This window comes from Sinocyclocheilus grahami, unplaced genomic scaffold, assembly GCF_001515645.1.
Source record: "Sinocyclocheilus grahami isolate Dianchi unplaced genomic scaffold, SAMN03320097.WGS_v1.1 scaffold135.1, whole genome shotgun sequence".
Lineage (NCBI taxonomy): Eukaryota > Metazoa > Chordata > Actinopteri > Cypriniformes > Cyprinidae > Sinocyclocheilus > Sinocyclocheilus grahami.
In genome coordinates, this window is record NW_015505314.1 from 945,821 (window position 1) to 965,041 (window position 19,221).

The 19,221-nt window shown below is 37.3% G+C and overlaps 1 protein-coding gene across 1 annotated transcript in view; it reads left to right on the plus strand.

Annotated features, from left to right (window-relative positions):
* The window catches only part of LOC107590972 (thyrotropin-releasing hormone-degrading ectoenzyme-like), a 122,661-nt gene that overhangs the window by 62,228 nt on the left and 41,212 nt on the right, over positions 1 to 19,221 (plus strand). Inside the window, exons 5-8 of the mRNA XM_016279942.1 lie at positions 2,478 to 2,591; positions 7,893 to 8,030; positions 9,763 to 9,828; positions 16,807 to 16,872. Coding sequence (XP_016135428.1) covers positions 2,478 to 2,591; positions 7,893 to 8,030; positions 9,763 to 9,828; positions 16,807 to 16,872 — 384 coding nt within the window. The remainder of the gene's footprint in view (positions 1 to 2,477; positions 2,592 to 7,892; positions 8,031 to 9,762; positions 9,829 to 16,806; positions 16,873 to 19,221) is intronic.

Genomic DNA, 19,221 nt, shown 5'->3' on the forward strand with positions numbered 1-19,221 from the left:
TGCACATTAAATATGAGGATAAAGTCTGTCAGTGGAACTGAGTCTTGACTAAATGACTCACTTCTGTTGGCTGGTGTTTTATTCTCTCCTCATTTATAAAAGACAACGTCTGTAAACACATTAAATTAAGGATTTCACACTCTGACTCTGAATGCTGACAAATAAATAAACGTTATCAATCAAAACAGAGGGTTTCAACTTTTCATATTGTGATTGGAGCAGTTTCCAAGTCTAGTTCATTTAGTTCAGGTTTACACAGTCACATTTGTTTTGTTAGCTCAAACATAGTGTAATGATGGCTCTGTCCCAAAACCTATAGTGAGCTGCCTTGCTGTCTACTGTCTACATAGGCAGCTGCCTTCTAAATAAAGATTTTAAGTCAAATTGAGAAATTGCACTTGCAAAATATACAAAATATTGAATAAAACAAATTTGAAATGTAGACAGCTCTTTTTTGTAAGGGATTTTAGACCATGGTGCTTGCGTGGGAGATGCAGGTTTGAGTCTATGAGCTGTATAACATTTGAGCTTGTACTGAAATACAGCCTCAGGACTTTTTTGCTGTGGTTTTCCAGTTGAGAAGGCAATGACCTTTGCCCTGCAGCCACAAGCCAGACAGACCTTGTCTGAAACTCAGTGAAGGACATTTACACTCAGACATTCAGGCATTTATTGTAATACTATTACTATACAAAATTGTGAGTTTGGTTGAAGGCGTCATGCCAGTATGATTCTCAGCTCCTTTGGAGCTTATATAACTGAAAGTAGTTTTTTTAATGATTCCGTTGAAGGTTTTCTCCCTTTTCAAGTGGCCTGAATATGCTGCAGTATAGAGGTACAGCATGAACTCTTCCCTGCACGACTTCCTCCAGTGTATCTGTTAATGAAGCAGGGCTGCAGAATCCCTCTGTTTAGCTTTCGTCTCACAGACACTGTTGAAGACGTAATTGAGCGAGGTTGAGTCTCATAGTTCGTTCTGGTACTATTGATTGACATTCTAGTGTTGTTGAACTGGTTAATCAGGCACAAATGCAGAATGCAAGCTGTCAAAACTCCAGACAGATCTCTTACCAAGCTTTTTCATGCCACCATCACAACTGAGATGGTGTGTGCTGTCAGAGTATAATTGCAACGCAACGATGTGAGCAGTAACAAAATATTTTAATTTCTTCCATCTTTTAAAGGGATACACAAGATAAAGATCAGTTTGTCTGTCCCTCAAGATTTTACTGCACCAATCCATTTGCTCTGCAGCTTCTGTCTTTTAAACACAATAAGTGATGTGACGTGACTCACTATCCTTAGCGTCATTAGCGTTAGAACATCTGATAAAAATCAAAAGAGGGCAGAAAAAGTCACTAAACCTATGGGAAGCCACTTGATGTGTGTCTAGCAGAAGGTTCCTCTGAGAGCAGAATACCAGCTGTTTCTCTCCACACTATCATGTGTCTGATGATCGTCCCGTCAGGTGCTTCGAGAGCTGTTGTAATTATGTCATGTTCAGATGAAAGAGGCTCGACTCCTACAGAGGTTTGTGTGCTGCAACAATGAGATCCGGCGTGCAGTAGCACATCTGCTTGACGGCCTCAGAGTCTGGAAAATATTCAGCCCATTTAGAACTGCAGTGTTGCATCTTTTTTCCCCCCCTGTGGCTCAGTGGTAGAGCATTGCGTTAGCAGCGCAAAAGGTCATGGGTTCAATTCCCAGGGAACACACATACTGGTAAAAAATGTATAGCCTGAATGCACTGTAAGTCGCTTTGGATAAAAGCGTCTGCTAAATGCATAAATATATAATATAATATACTGTATATATATATATATATATATATATATATATATATATATATATATCTTTTTCCAGTCAATAGCCCTGTTTTGCACACTGTCATCTGCACACAATGGCAGGGGTCATTTGGAGTCTTTCTACATTCCAGATGGGATGTTTCATAATCGAATCCTTATTTGTCTCTATTCTGTTCATTTACGGTGTCCTTGGCGAAGCTCCTAGGTATGAATGCTGTGAAACTGAAAAATGTGTTTTAATTGTGTACCTGTAGGTAATTGAATGTTTAGGCCACTATTAATCATAGTTCAGAAGCTCTGCCTGGTTCTCAGTGTACTGGGAAGTCTTTTGTGAACAACTTTTCTGTTGAACCAGAGTGCAACTGTTTATTAAAAGTGTTTATGTGTACTTTTACTTCTAAAGACCACAGGGTAGTTTTATGCTGTATTGGACTTTTCTAATAAAATGTGTTTGCCACTAGATGTAATATGCTTTTGCAGATATTGGATGAATAGGAGCGTGAATATATTTCCTGAAGCTTTGTCCAAATAAAGTTTGGTTTCAGTTTACCAATTTTATTACAAAACAACAAAAGTTTGTTGTAATTTTTCGCCAGTGAACATGAAATCAATCTTTTGTAATGGTCACTGTTTTTTCTGTTGATGATTGATTGTTCATTTCTTCTTTTCTAGTGGTTTGGGGATCTAGTCACACCGGTTTGGTGGGAGGACGTTTGGCTGAAGGAAGGATTTGCACATTACTTCGAGTACATCGGGACTGATTTCCTCTTTCCAAAGTGGAACATGGTGAGTTTTGGTTGTTGTTTTCTAAGCAGAAAACAATAACCCTTTCACAGTTGATTTGAGTTACTAGTATTTATACTCTGTTAAGTTTTGGCTGCTAAATGTTCACAACACCCTGACATTGATTTAAATTGTAGTTTTTAAACTATATGTAGAGTGTTCTCAAAGTTATGAACCCAAAATTAGCTGAAGTGACAATGTTTTACAAATGTGTGTGTTTGATCTTACTGTCAGTAGTGAATTAGCGTGCCAAATGGGGGCATGCATGGACTGGTTCATTATGAGTTTGTAAAGAACACATTGTTCTGACTGTTTTAATGGTTATTATTAGCACAGTACCTCAGATTGAAGGCAATTTGACCCTTCATTAGCTGATCACAAAGAAATTAATGACTTTGAGTTTGAATGAGTTTGACTTCATGAGCATAAATAATCATATGCTGAGCTGTGTTATCACACGCGGTCGCCGTGATTTTGCCAAGTAAGACATGTTTCTGGATCAACATCTTTTGATGATCCTGGATCAACATTACTGTCCAAAAATATAGACTTAACCCAATCCCCACCCCTAAACCTAACCCTACCCATAATTTATTCCTAAAATCAGTGGGAAATGATAGCTGATTAACAAGGGTGTAGAAGCACCTAACCCTGATTGTAAGCCTTAAACAGATATTTCCAGAAAAGTTATATCTCAATTATGATTGGTTGATTGGAATGTTGTTCCAGGATCAACAAGGATGTTGATCCAGGAACATGTTGTACCTGGTGAAATCACACTCACCTATCACATAGCCTCTATTTCAGTCCTGCTTCATTGCCAGAGCAACCGGTGCTTCTGCCTTCATCTTTTGTTGTGTTGTAATGAAACTTTAGTCTAGTAATCTCCAGATCAATTATCAAAGGAGAGCTGTGAAATAATAGTGCCACAGATAGATTGATGAGCTTTTGATTATACTGCATTCTGACATGTTTGAATACTCTTACCTGTGCTAGTCACAAAATGTGCAAAACTTATTTAGTGGGAGAAGACCAACTACATTAGTATTGCCACACCTCTGTGATAGTCTGAACTAATTTACTGCAGAGCCTCACAGAGCTGGAATTTGTGCTAAAGCTGCCATTTAAAAAACACTTGAATTCATGGCCAGCAGACATAAACTAGAGTACAAAATATAAATAAAGAGCAATGAAAAAAAGTAACATGGTCTAATGAGTCATCCACATTAATTTTCTACATCCAGATGGTTCATGTTTGGTGGAGAACAGAACTTCAACCTTCTTCCCCTAAAAAAGCTTTTTCTTTCAGAAATATGATCCAATGTCCCACAGTTACCATCCTGCAGTTTCTCTTCACTAGGATCTGGATATGTTAAGTGCATTGATGACTGTCAATTTAATTAATCTAGTATATGTAGCATACATTATGATAAAACACGTTTTATTTTTTGTTATATGTCTACAAATCACTTAATAATATCCATTTTCAGGTTTGTTAAATAATAAAGCAACCTGATGAAATAATACAAGGACAAAAAGTTCTCTCTCTAGAGCTGCTTTTGTTTGAGCGTAATGGTGTTAGCAATTAGCATAGTGCTATTCCGGTCCAGCTTTAGTGGCCTGCAATGCAGTCACTGTGACGCACTTGAAGCTTCAATCGTAAAATGAAAAAAGTACACAGGTCATCAGCACAACAAAACGTAACCCGATTTACCAACGTTTATGACACTGAGGGCTCCCAATGCTTATTACACGTTGCTATGAATTAGCAGTCGTGCTGATTAAATCTGTTTGGATCTTCTGCTTATTATGAGTCACTTGAGTTTTATCGTGAGCTTGTGTGAAGATTATTGTGGGTTGCTGGTCATGACATGATGTGTCTTACACTTATGCCAATATATGCTAAGTTTAAGTGCTAAAAGCCGGTTAAAGCACTAAATTAGCTTTTTTTTTATTAGTTAAAAAAATTAGAATTTTTATTTCTCCAGTTTGAATAAGAAATTAAATATAGCACCCTTTGTTTGATATGTGTTGATTTTCAGTTTATACCGTCACATTCTCATTCACATTCACATAATGACCTTCCCATCCGTCTGTCCCAGTATTTCATACCTCTCTGATCCAAGCCACCTTAGTTATGGGGCATCAGCCAAGTAGAGAGACCATTTAGGGAACGTCATTTCAGGGAGAAATTGGGTTTTGATGGAAACACTTCAGTACGCTGATAGGATGACCTGTAACCATTTCCCTACCAAAATATGGATAAAATTGCACGTTTCAGTCTAAACCAGAACTGAAAACTCACAAAAGCACAGAGAAATGTTGGGAATGGATTTGACACGGACCTGTAATAGGTCATTAAAACAGCCTATAGGTTTCTTCACCTGCTCATTACTACTGGACTGTTGGTTTTCCTCCACTTTCTCACATCCATCATGCTAGAGATGCTTTCAGAGAGGGTTGGTTACCCGTAAGGCACTGCCAGGCATCACTGCTGTCTCTGCAGTGGTTGATCAGTGTGAAACGTCAGGTGCATTTACAGCAGGTGATGAGGTTGAAACGTTAATAAGCAGGATCTAAATGAAGTATCATTGGATGTAAACACCTTGTTGAGAGCACATATGGGCCTAATGGAAGCTCTTCTCATTTCACTCATTTTATAGTGCACATTACGTGACTTGCATCAAATCAGCTCTATGTCAACAGCTGTTCTCTTTCTTTCTCGTTCCGTCTGTTTCTCTGTATTCACATTAACCATAATGTTATACATTTATTTGAAGACCTCATTTGCTATTGCTTACATGTATGCACATTAACCTTTGAGGCTCATATTAGTCTGGATAATAAAGTAACTGCCCGTCAGAATATAAGACAGATGGTAATAAGTCAGCTGTCACACTGTGTTATCTTCTAGAAGACAACTTAAGTGATGATATAAATAGATTGAGAAATTAGGACACTGATTTCAAGAAGTCTGTACTTTCTCCAAGATCTTCTCTCTGAAGTTAAATATGAGGGACACATTATTGCAACAGTCTATTAGGCAAAACATGTTTCAGTTTTTTATGTTTCACAAATATCTAAAGGTAATTGTACCTCAGATTGAAGGACATTTTACCCTTCATTAGCTGATCACAAAGAGATTAATGTCAGAGCTGTCCAGCAGACACTTTGATCTACAAATATCATAAAAAGTCACATCTCAATCTTAGTTCGGAACTCAGATTCCGTAAGTATTCTTTGTATTGATTTGTATGACTTTTCACTTTTATGTGAGTCTTTTTTTTTCTAATGTAATTTCATTAATCTGCTTTTAGCAGAACGTCATTATATAAGATGGACGTTTTGTTGAAGCAATCAAGGTTAGAAATGAAACTTTCCATTAAGGGGCCATATTTGTCCCCAGAAATTTATTTCCAGAGACCTTTGAAAGGGAAATTTTCCTTATTAAATGTATATGTGTAGTTTTTTGTTAATTTTGGTAGCATTTTCCCCCAAGCCCCCGTTAATTTCCAATCCTGGAAGTAACCAGGATTTAGTTGGTTAGTAGGAAATGTCTTCTTATACTGACATAAAATTATGAATGATTCTGATGAACATTTGTTTCTTGATTCATTTCTGTACATTGTTTGAGCTCAAATCCCTGGATTAAAACATCCTGCTCTCTTAAATTAATGTCTTCAGTGGGATTTTTAATCAAGCTGCCAAAAGCTTTAATGGCCAAGAATTATTCATAATGATGGAGAATAAAGGTGTAATAAAACATTCAAAGTATTAAACCCAGATGTGTTTATAGCAGCTGATAGTTTGCTGGCTTTCTCTTAGTCACACACATTTATTAAATACATGGATGAGAAAATAATAAAAACTTAATTTAGTGTCATTTTGAATTTGGTCAGTCAGTGCAGAGATTTTGCCAGAGACTCTATTATGAAGATGTTCTGGTTATGAACCTGCAGTGTAATGTTTTCATATATAATTCATGTGATTCATCCATTGTCATATACGGTAACTGGCAAACCGCCACTTTTTAAACTGAGCAACAAGAAAACAGTGTCACTGGAGAAGCACATTTTACTGAAATATATAAGAGTTTGTGTTGTTACATTGATCATGTGTTTATTATATTTTGACATCTTTTGAAAATAGAAGTTGTTCAACAAAACTGGAGCAAGTGTTTATTAGTAAATTTAAACATTTAATAGATATTATGTTTATGTGATTATTCTGTGTAATATGTTGTGTATATTTACATTATACACAAAGGTAATTCAAAGGAAAAACAGTATAATTATATGGTATTTTTATTTAATTGCCTCATTGTGGTTTATTTTCTCATTACATTATTAAAAAAAAAAAAAAAACAGTTCAGACTTCCTTAAAATAGGAAATAACCTAGTATCAGAGTAACATCTTCTTCATGTGCTCCAGAACGACTGACTGTATTTGAGATTGTGACTCTCTGCTGATCCACAGACACAGTGAATGATGAGGGTCTTTTTCATCTGACCCAAAACTTCTACCTGTCTTTATACTGAATCCTACAGAGAGATAGCGAGACCCTCTGCACAAATCAAACACACACACACACACACGCACACACACACACACACACACACACACACACACACACTAGCTCATGTAGCAGCAGCGTTTCTCTCATGAGTGTCGTGTTGGCTTTTGTGTCGGCAGTGAATGTTCATCGCATCAGTGGATTGTGGGAAGCTGCTTCAGATATAAAGATTTCAGATGTGAGAAATCTAGCGTAGCGTTAGTTCTGGCAGGTCACATTAGTCAAGCTCGCATCAGCTGACTATCAGCGGATCCCCATCAACCTATGGGAATACGACACCTATCTAAGCATTCATAGATAAGGTCCCTCAGTATTATCAGCAGTTTTCGCATTGCTCAATAGCTAATTACCCTCCTCCATCCCCATCTCCTCCTCTGTCGGTCAGGATTTAGCCTTAAATCATAAATTCTAAACTAATTCTAAAATGTGTACATAACATTATTGAACTTTAACGATATCTGCAATACATTCATGTTGGTTCTGTTCTGTTTACCCTGGGGGGTTATTGCTGTTCTCCCTGCTCTCATCCATGCTAGGCTGCATGGATGCGCAGGGAGTTCTTGCCCAGAACAGAACCATACCGCCAATCCAAACTGTATGCTAATTGTCAATCATCTTTGACGATAGTGGTCCTGACAGAAATATGAGCTGAATTTTCCCATAACCACGTTCTAATTTCATTTATAGAGCAACTCAAAAGAATAAAGTCTCTTTCTGTCTGTCATCCACAGGAGAAGCAGAGGTTTCTGACTGATGTTCTTCATGAGGTGATGTTACTGGACGGTTTGGCCAGTTCTCATCCGATCTCTCAGGAAGTGTTTGAAGCCACAGACATCGACAGAGTGTTTGACTGGATTGCGTATAAGAAGGTAAGAGAAGCTCATCAGCTCCTACAGGAAATGATAATAAACCTTTGCTATTGAGCTGAGCTGAATGAACTGGTTTATACTCAAAATTGAACATAAATAAATTTCAATGAAATTCCACATTTCACTTCTCTTTCATACGAGCAGCCAGCAGAAGAGAAACAATGGCTTTGTAAAAAAAGCAGTATCGTCGGTGTAAATCAGTCTTTTATTTATGTCAGGACTTCACTTCACCGCTAAACTTGATCTTTTATTAAGTCCAGTAAACACCTCCTTTTGCTTGTTATTTTTCCCAGCTAAAGACTTCTCTACATTGTTATAAGCCTCTTCACAAACACAAGAAAAAACTGTTTAATTAAAAGCTTTGTTGAGGACTGAAACTGTAACACTGCGAGATTGTAAGGTTTTGTGTCATCTGGGGACTTTAGTGGCACAATAAACATTTCATCTCAGACCAGACAACATCTAATTACCTCTTTCTCACTGGAACAGACTTTAAATAACTCCTGCGCCCAAATATATCCTCTCATCCTGAACATCTGAAAGCCATAAAAGGCACAAAGAGAAGTAAAGACATATTTTTGTCCTCTATCAGAGTTCAAATGCAGATAAAATCTTCCATTCACTGAATATCTGAGTTTCTGCTTCAACTCTCCCTCCAGCTGTCAATCAGCACAAAGCCAGATTCTGATTGGCTTTTACTGTTCCTCAAGCCCCTTCCTCTGTTCCCTGCAGGCTCTGTGGTGTTATGAACTCTGTCAGTCACACTGCAATGATCCTGACACCCAGCCGTCCCTCATCACTTCCTCCTCACACTCTAAGAACTCTGATATCCCACAACATATCCCATAAGTCCTCAGTGCTAACAGGAAGAGACACTCATCACACAGACTGTGGAGGATGGGATGTGGAGAGAGGGGAAGTAGATGCTGTCAAATGAGCATGTCAAAGTAAAAAAGATACAAATTTATGAAACTGCATAAAACAGCAGGATGAGTTTCATGGAGTCCTTGTTTAGACAAACCTTAAAAAACGAAAACTGTAGAAAAAAAACCTGCTAGAAAAAGAGCAGGGCCATAAATAAATAACTGAACTTTTATTAAATATTGTTTGTGACATTGTGTAATATTGTGTTATTGTAACATTTTATGCTATGTACAAGCATGTTAATATGTCATTTTAATTTCATTTAATTTCATTATTTATAAATTAAACCCAGTGTTGTTATTGCTAACCAAAACTAAAACAGTTAAAAACGAATTATAATGTAAAAAATGGAATTCAAATAATATAAAATATGAATTGTAGATGAAGAATTTAAATTTAGAAAACTTGCAACTTTACAACTTTTGAAATTATACTAAAACTGAAATACAAATTAATAAAGCTAAACGGAAATATAACGCACAACATAGAAATGCAAACCATTTTGAAAGCTAATTAAAAATATTAATAAATACTGTAATAGTATATAAGTAATACTAAAATAACACTGAATAAAATCAGTAGCTCATAACCAGAAGTTCAGTCCCAAGACTAGAATTATGATTTTGATAAATACAATTATGATATTTAATAAAATACAAGCTTACAGAATGTCATGCCCCATTGACGTCCATTGCAAGCGGTTTACTATAACTTCATACTATGTATATTTTGCGGATATATTTGTGTGTAGAGCAGGTGTAAATGAGCAGCTTGTATTTAATGTGTATATTTTCTGGTGTGTCTGCAGGGAGCCGCGCTGATGCGTATGCTGGCTAACGTCATGGGACAGCCGCTATTCCAGAGAGGCCTCAATGTAAGTCAATAGTTTTCTTTCATCTTTTCTCTTTGTGGTCACAGATGATTTCACACGCATGTACATCTTACTCCTAATGTGTTATGAATATGTTTATAAGACTATATTTATGAATTATACATTCTGCATAAATGTAGCTTAAACAGGAATTGTGGCATAATACCTAAAATACTCAATTCATTTTTTTCAAAATCTCAATCCTTGTTAAATCCTGTGAATTATATATATATATATATAATTATAATTATATATTTTTTCCTCTCAAGAAAGTTGAATGTGTTGCAACTGAATCTCACTATTTAACACTTGAATATCTCAGCGAATGTTCCGTTCTCAAGCCCCCTCAGGCTATTCTGAGTGTCTTGTGTGTTTTCGCTGCGAGCGTTTGGGAAATTATGCATCTGTGTCGGTTTACACGTGTTTCTTATCTTTAGAGCTACAACAGCTTGTTGTCATGCCGCGCGCTGCCATCACGCTTGAGGTGAAAGCATCACAATCAGACAAGTGATTAAACGTGTTCATGACAGAAATTAATTTCATATCTGAAACATTCACAATCAGAAGTTTCAGAATCATTCTGTGTTAAACTGGTGTACAGAAACGCATCCACTGCATTAAAGCACATATATCTGATATTATATAGACGTGTTGATGTCAGTAGGTGAACAGCATGAGGCTTTTATTTAGCGGTTTGTTTATAGTCACATTGTCAGGGGTGGTAAAGGAAGAGGAATCAGTTGAAGGGATAACAAGGATTTTATTGAGATTAAGAAACAAACAGGAACGAAGCCACTGTCCGAGAGGGTAATCTGGAGAGATCCCTAGGTCCAGGGAAAGTCAGCTCAACAGCAGGTATCTAGGAAAAGGGGGTTTCCAGAGCAAATGGCCATGAGTAACAGTCCACGAGCAACGAGACAGTCCAGCTCTCCAAATAATCCCAGGGGCCAGAGAATGGCGATGGTGGGAGGGAGAGGAACTCCAGGAGGGAGCAGGGAACGCTGAGCAGCGAGGGGAAGGAGGCAGGAGGCAGACAGAAGGGAGTCCAGCAGCCAGGGCAAAAGGGGGGGAGGACGAAAACAAAACTGCTGGAGCTAAAACTAGGAACTAGAAAGAACTGGGCTAGATCAAAAGAAAAGCCCTAATATCAAAAGTAAAATAAAAGTAAAGGAAACTAGGCAAGACTAGGCTAGACAAACCAGGAAACAGGAAACAGGATCGCCACCGCCGCCGACAAGAGCCAGGTTAACTCAGCAGAGCAGCAATTTCAATCTGGCACAGGACAGGAAACAAGAGGGGAATATAAGGGCGACTAATGATCAGAAACAGGTGTTACCCCTAACGAGATAAGGTAACGAGAGGGGCAGGGTAACAATATACAATAGAGTACATGGCAAACATAATTACCAACTGACAGCCATGTGCTCCAGACAGACCAGGACACAACATAAACAAACCCAGATCAGACCGGTGCCTTGACACACATGGTCGTCTGCTCCAGCTGAAGTGTTTTTAAGTTCTCTGAATCTCTTCCTGTGTCCGTCTAGCAATCAGACCTCCTCTGGAGTGAACAGCAGATTTCTTTATGTATTATTAGAGAGTATTAATCATTTTGTGGACACCATAAGGCTGCTACATGAAACTACATCCTGTAATGTGGTTAAAGGATCTGGGCAGTGAACAAACAGGCTGCAGTTTTGAATCCAGTGAGAGTCAATCTGTAAATGAATAAATCTAAATGAGTTAAAGGTACAAATCCCTCCTCCTTTAACATGTGAGTTCACACAGTTTCAGAGCTGTAAGACACAAGTACTGATTCCTCACCTTCCAGCTCCACATCAATCACTTTCATTTCTTTACGCCTGAGATGCTGTCAAAAAATCTGACAGTTTCAGAGTTGTTTTCGGGGTTATTTTTGTTGTTGTGCTTTAATGTTGCTATCAGTGGCTGGAAGCACAATCAGGTCATGTTTTCTGCAGAGCAACACATTTAATGCTTCATTTACAGATTTAACATCTGCGCATGCAAGCTTTATATCATAGTACAAATACATGTAAGACCAGTAGACTAACGTGTTTAATGCACATGTATGTGTCCATTTATCTTGAACTGGCTATAACTGTAATTAGTGTGTTTGGTTTTGTGCAATATATACAATAATAAATTAACCGGTGGTATTATTAGCAACATCAATTTACTTTTAAATGCAACAGCAAGGAAACATTTCAATCAATTCTGTCTGAATCTTAGTTAAGCAATAAATCGAGACATGGTGGGGGAATAAATGGAATATCTAAATATCAGTATTTACTTACTATTACTTTTTTATATCTTTTTAAAGTATTTTTGAATGGTTTATGTTGATCTTTTATGCACAGTATATTTGATCTTTTATGAAAATAAAACAGAACACACATTTGTGATTAATCTCATAATTTCTGACCAGTGTGTAGAAAGCAGAAAGAAACATAAAATGATTAAATAATTTAATTTTTAACATGTTAATTCATTAATTAATTTATTTTCTTTGAACTTATTATTGTATTAATTAATAATTAAAAATAAAATTATTACATTTTACTGTTGTTGTTTTTTTGTTATGTTATTATTTTTTGTTATTATGTATTCTTTTCAACTATTTGTTGTTTTAACTGATTACATTTTACAGTGTTTTATTATTATTGTTGTTGTATTCTTACAGCTTTTTCTTGTATTAATCAGTTTAATCATAGTTTTATTTATTTATTTATGTTTTCTTTTCTCTTTATTCCCTTTCATTACTTCATAGTTTCCATAGGAGAAACAACCTTACACATCTGCCAGTGATCCAGCTCTCCTCTCTCATCTGCTGTCTGTCTTTCTCTGCTCACTGAAGCTAATTTTATTCTCTCTCTGTGTCTGTCTTTTGTTCTGTGTGGCATCTCTTCTCCTCCTCGTGTTTCTGCAAAATTGAAGCAGCAGACAGTCGTGAATGCTGAACAGTTCAGAAACAGCGGTCGGACTTTAGTCTCGCCCGGACCACCATTAACCATTCCTCTCTCTCTCTGTCTCTCTCTCTCTCTCTCTCTCTCTCTCTCTCTCTCTCTGTGAGGATGAGGGCGTCTTCATTGGTAAATGGTGGATGGGCTGGTGAAGCAGGTGGATGAATGTCTCTTATAAAAGAATAGAGGGAGTCATAAATGAGGTCTGAATGGGTTCTAGGGCTCATAGAGCTGACTGGAGTGATGAAGCGCTCCCGTCTCATTTACACACACTCCCCATCGCTTTTAGATGGATCATATTATGGGATGTAGGAAATAATAATTCTGGCTGGAAATGTGCAACGCTTGACCTATGAATAGCAGAGGAAAAGTGCGCTCCTGCCCCGGAGAAATAAAATTCAGTGTGTTACAGTCCATCTTCATCCTCCGGATGTGATTTGGAACCGCGGGAAGCTCCTTCCCTGGATTGGGTGCTTCACAGTGCTGTTGGTCTGCTCTCAACGGGTTCCTGACTTGGAGAATGGCAGTCTGTGAGATTCCCCACGGATGTTGTGAGCTAATAATTCATTCTGAATAGAGATGAAATAGCCAGATACTCCTCAATTCAATTTCCTAACATTCTGGAACACAGATAAGATCCATTTTCCCATCTTCCCACTGGCTCGGCTGTTCTGCCTCATTCTTTACTGTTTTCTGTCTCTCTTATGGGAACTTTCAGTATCTCTGTCTGTCTCTGTGTGATTGATGGGAATAATAGGTAAACACAGCAGCTCACCAAACAATCTATACCTTCATTGCCTCAAAATTACTTTCATATGCAAGAAAATTGTAGACATATTTCTTCTTGTATTACTTTTGAGGGAACTCATTCAGTTGGATGAATAATGAATTATTTATGATCTGCTTTGACTGTTGTGGTGAAGGCTCTTGCAGAAAACTTGTGTTTTAGCTCTGGGGGATTTACATATCGAAAGCGATCAATCTTTTGTCTCCCTTTGTAAGTAATTTGGCTTTGCAGAATCAGAAACCAAAACCGAATGTGGTTATAATATCTGATGAAGGAACGTTCAGGATATTATTCTCTCCTGAAGAGCGTCAGAGGAGTAACTAGCCTTTCCTAATTAGAGTAAATTAATTACATACACAACCATCCCACTGGAATATGTTGAGTTATGAAATGAGTCTTTAGATCTGTTCCAAGCTGTTGATGTATGCAGAAAAAAAGTGAAATGTCCATTTCCTTTAAATAAGATGCATTTTTTTAAATAATAATCAATTAAAATATTAATATTAAATCAAAATGTAAGGTTTGAACCAAACAATAAATATGATTTGAAAAAGAAAATGGCTTTAACAAAATTTTAATAAGTTGGTCCAAAGCATGTATGCATATATTTATTTTTATTTTTATTTTAGACTGACTTTTTGGCATCATAAGTACACTCTCATCATCAAGGCTTTTCCAAAAGGCACTTATAAAAAGTCCTCAAAATTAAAATGGACTGTTTTACCCTATATTTGTATGTGCATCACGTTACAAAATATATATGTGAACAGCAGACACCTGTTAGGATTGTCTGCTTCCTGTCTCTCTATAAGAGCTTTTGGTCACTAAACAGTGGTGGGTAACAACACAGTCATTAAAATACACACTATTAGGCCAAGCAGACTGGAAAATGTCAACACCAACATAAAATGGCACTGAGTGGTCCCTCGCTGCTATGCAAATCTATGCAAATGAGCAGAAGGGGTATTTCTTACTGCAACAATCACATTCAGCAGGGAATTTCTACCTACTGATTGGGACTGGCTTGCAGGGATAAGTGGTCAAATATAGAATTAAATGTACTTGCACAATCACAAAATGCAGCAATTGACCAATCAGTGTCAAATATTCATAATAAGAATAAAAAATTATTCCAAACTTTAAAGGTTTTTCCGAAGGATTTCAGCCTAGTAGCTTTTATCTATTTATTTATTTATTTAGTTGTTGGTTTCAGAATGGTGTCACCACTTCAAATGTTTTACTTTAAGGTGTAAATAATATTGTAATTAATTAAATCATTAAAATTACAATAAGTAAATAAAACAAACTATTAGTTTTACTTTCAATATTTTTATTTAAATTCATGTTGAAATTGTGTGTATATATATATATATATATATATATATATATACATACATACACACATATGGTGACTAGATTTATTTGTACTCCTCCTGCCTCTTGCTGTGGCAGTCAGCAGAACACATCAGTGTCAAAATAATGGCAACACACTGTGACGCCCTATCAGAGGCGAGATTGGACCACATGGTCACTTCGTTTCAGGGCAATAACTCTACTGATGGAGGAGAGAGAGAGGAAGAGGAATTGCTCTGGTTTAAAACAGATTCATCAGGATGGTAACATGAATCTGGTTCTGCTCCAGACTCAAATCCCAGACTCTCAGAGAGCTCAGCAGATCATGTAGAGAGATGGAGGCCAGCTGGACTGGGTCTCGCTTTAAATGAAAATGAAAACACGGCCATGGTCTGGTCACACTCATGTCTTTAGTTATTCACTTAAAATCTTCCCCTCTCTAAGATGTCAGTGAAGCTTTTGCACATTCTAACCTGCTGCAACAATAAACACAAGAGCCAGTGAAGTTTGTCTGCAGTCTTGCCTCATTTAATGGTGTTGAGTGCTGGTATCATCATTTAAAACATAATTTATAGCTCATGACCTCAGAAGAGGTTAAATATATTAATGTAGAATACTTTTATGGTATTTATTTGTCTTTGTGAAGTTGACAGCCACTGATTTGATATTGTATGTTTTTGGTGTGTTGAAAAGAGCAGCCTGGACATTTTGCAAAATATCTCCATTTATGTTCTACAGAAGAAACATTTCAGATAATTATCCATGTAAAACACAGTATAAAGTAAGTTAGAAACCAGTCCGTTGTATGTCACATGCAGAGGACATGCAGTTTTTTGTCAGCTTGTTCTCTCGACTCCAGCAACAGGAAGCAGATTACAGTTGACGGGTTTATTGCTCACGGTCACTCAAGAGTTATCGAGGAATCTCGGATAAAGCAGGGAAAAGGCTTCCCACTAGATGTTCTTATCAGATGAATGTAAATGTGCTCTGCAGGATCAGACTGCTTCTTCATGTCACCCACCACCTGTATCACTGAGACTGCAGGGCCAAACAGACACACTGATAATGTAGCGTTTGCCGTTTAACAGATTAAAGTCTGTTAGCAGTGAAATGAACACACACCGGTGTCTTAGCTTCAATAATACACCACAATACACATATTACATCCACTTTTCTATGTATATTTGTCTGTGTTTGATGTCGAGGCACTTTTGTTATGCACTCATTGCTCAGGTCAGTGTGAGGTGTTTCCTATCTGTGCAAAAATTAGAGCATATATATATATATACAGTATATATTATATACAATATATATTCACTTAAAAAGTACATTTACCAAATTACCATGCTTTTTGGGCATGTACTATGATAATAGCGGGAAAGTGAAATGGAGTGACATGTAAATATATCTACGGTGTATGAATAAGATTAGCATATACCCGTACAATCTTTTTTTTTTTTTTTTGTAAGAGTGTTGAAGTTTTTACTCTTTGAATAAATTAATGTTTTTCTTCTGTTAATTTTTTCCAAAACTCAGCACGTTTATTTTAATGTGAACTATTTGACCATCTTTTATGTCTTGAAAGAAACTCCTGTAAAATCATATTGCTGATTTGTATGTTACTCATGACACGCTGATGCAGCATCGACTCGAACAACATAATCAGCCTCTAATTGGCCTCCTTGAGCTGACAGCCAATCACACCCAAACATCTGCTGCTAATTTGCATACATTCAGCTTGAACTGAGAGGATTAGTAATGTTATTGTTTGGGCTTATTTGGTTTCCCAAGTTCACCGTTCCTGTACAAGTCCAATTTATTTCTCTTCCAATAATGATCTCCTTCTCTGTCTGTTTGCAGGATTACTTGATGACGCACATGTACGGGAATGCAGCGAGAGATGACTTGTGGAACAAATTCTCTGAGGTGAGATTTTCTGGGTGTGAGACCTCCATCCACGAGCAGGAATCAGTGCTGGGGTCAGTCAGTGTTGAGCAGCGAGTGAAACTGTGTGTGTTCAGCCTACTAAAATTCACCCAGTGCATCTCCTGCAGGCAGGTGTTCAGAGATTCATGTGCTGCATATAGGCCAGAGGCCATTATATAACTGCATATCATCAGCGGTGCACAAATTTATGCCAATACACCACCTACTCACATCAACGCATAAGGGTTTTATGGAACTGCCACATGGGAAAGAGTTTGATATGGAGGCTGGGTTGTGTTTGATCTGCTTTTACACTTGAGGTTGCACTTAGAATGGAAACGCTTTCTAAAGGGGAAGGTCACTATTGATGCAGACATCTGAAACCTGCTAAATGCAAATGTTCACAGATACTGATAATGAAGGCTTGCTGATTCTGGTGATTTTAATTAACTTATAAATTACTTGAATCTTAACAGACCCGATTAGTGAAGTGTCACATAATTGCAGACAAGCCTGATGAGTCTCTCAGATTAAACATGAGCATCTGCCCTTCAGCTCAGGTGTAGCCAAGAATAACCCAAGAAAAGTCTAAAAATGATCTTCTGCTGAAGGAAAGCTGACCTATTTAGTTGCTGCACTCGGGCCTCAAAAATACAGTTTTATTAGGTTTGGCATGAGTGCCCACCTCTAAAAAGTCACAATTACTTTTTTTTTTATTGAGTGGCGGAAACAGGCTTCCATACCCACCCCCTGATAGAAACACTCAGGTATTTTTCCTGTTATCTGCTAATTCAGTGTATTTGTCTTTTTAGTGGTACCATAGAAGTTTAGCAACCATATTGTTACTGGCAGACTTCATTTCCCATAATTCCTTTAGTTTAGCTACCGGAACAACAAATGCTGCAATGCTAATGCAAAGTTCCTAATTTTATCAAATAAAATAATTTAATTTAATTATTTAATTATAAAAATAATAAAATAATAATGTTTAAATTATACAAAACAATTGAAATTCATTTTTAATTAAATGTAATTCTTTTTTTTTTTTATAATCACACACATATGCAAAACAAATGCTAGCATTGCCCTATTGTTTCTTTATAAGCCATATTCTCAGAATCAACAGAACACCTTCATGTATGGGGGTATCAAGTAAGGATATCTAACTGATGAATTGCAGCTTAAGAACTATTTGGTCTGAAACAAAATGAATTGAAGCTGGACACGTGGTGCTACAGGATGCTAATATGCTAGCTCCCTTGCACAGTACAGTTATTAATAATACAGTAGGGTGACCATACGTGCCATTTTCCCTGGCCAGGATTTGTTTTGGCTTTGTTTTCCTGTTTTCATGCTTGCTGAAGGTAATGATCAAAAAGTAGTTTGACCAATAACATGCAAGCATTGTACATAATGGACCAATCATGGCGTGTGAGAAGGTGGGATCTACGGTCAAAGCGATGCAATTACGCGTACATATTAGGTGTGTTCGACTTAAAAGCAGTGCGGCTCAGACCGATCAGTGTTTGACGTCAAAGTACCTCGAGAGCGTTTCGAAAGCATAACCGTATGTATAATACTTTGATGTCATACACCGATTGGTCTGCACACGCAAACAAAGCCAAAACCTAGATATTTTAGGCAATATAGAAATCCTGGCCAGGACGCGTCCTGGGAAAATGGCACGTATTGTCACCCTATAATACAGACTTAATTTAAAACCATAACTATCTAATATGTAAGATTTAAGCTTTTTAAGAGGCACATAAGGAAATAAAAAATCTGAATTAAGACACTTAAATAAGAGCGTGAGGATCTGCTAGCGACTGTGAAGTAAATGGTTGTAGCCAACAGCCATAATCACAGTCAAGTTAAGCGTTGGGTTCAAGTCATAAGCTCACAGCACAGAGATGTGCTTTTAAAGTCAGAAAACTCTCAGCAAGTCCTCTCTCACAAAGTGTCATGACTTTAATGAGATTACTTTCAAGCGTAATCTCAAAGTTATTATAGTTTGTAATGGAACAGCAGGACATTTAGCAGCTATCAGCGTCGTATGAAGTGTTTTGTCATTCACAATACTCTCCAAAATACCAGCTGATGGGCGCTTATTCATTTTCTCTGCAACACCTAGACCTCTATATCCTCTCAGTGGCCGTGTCTGTCAGACACTGATGAATTTAGCTACATTAACAGTGCGTGACAGCCCATCATCTAATGAATACTGATATGTGCTGTGTTCATTAGCTATTCATGAAATCCAATTTGCTGCAATAATCTGGCAGTGCTTAGAGCCCACAAAGCCCTTTGTCAAGCTCACGACCCATCGCCGGACCGGCCTTCATTTCCTTT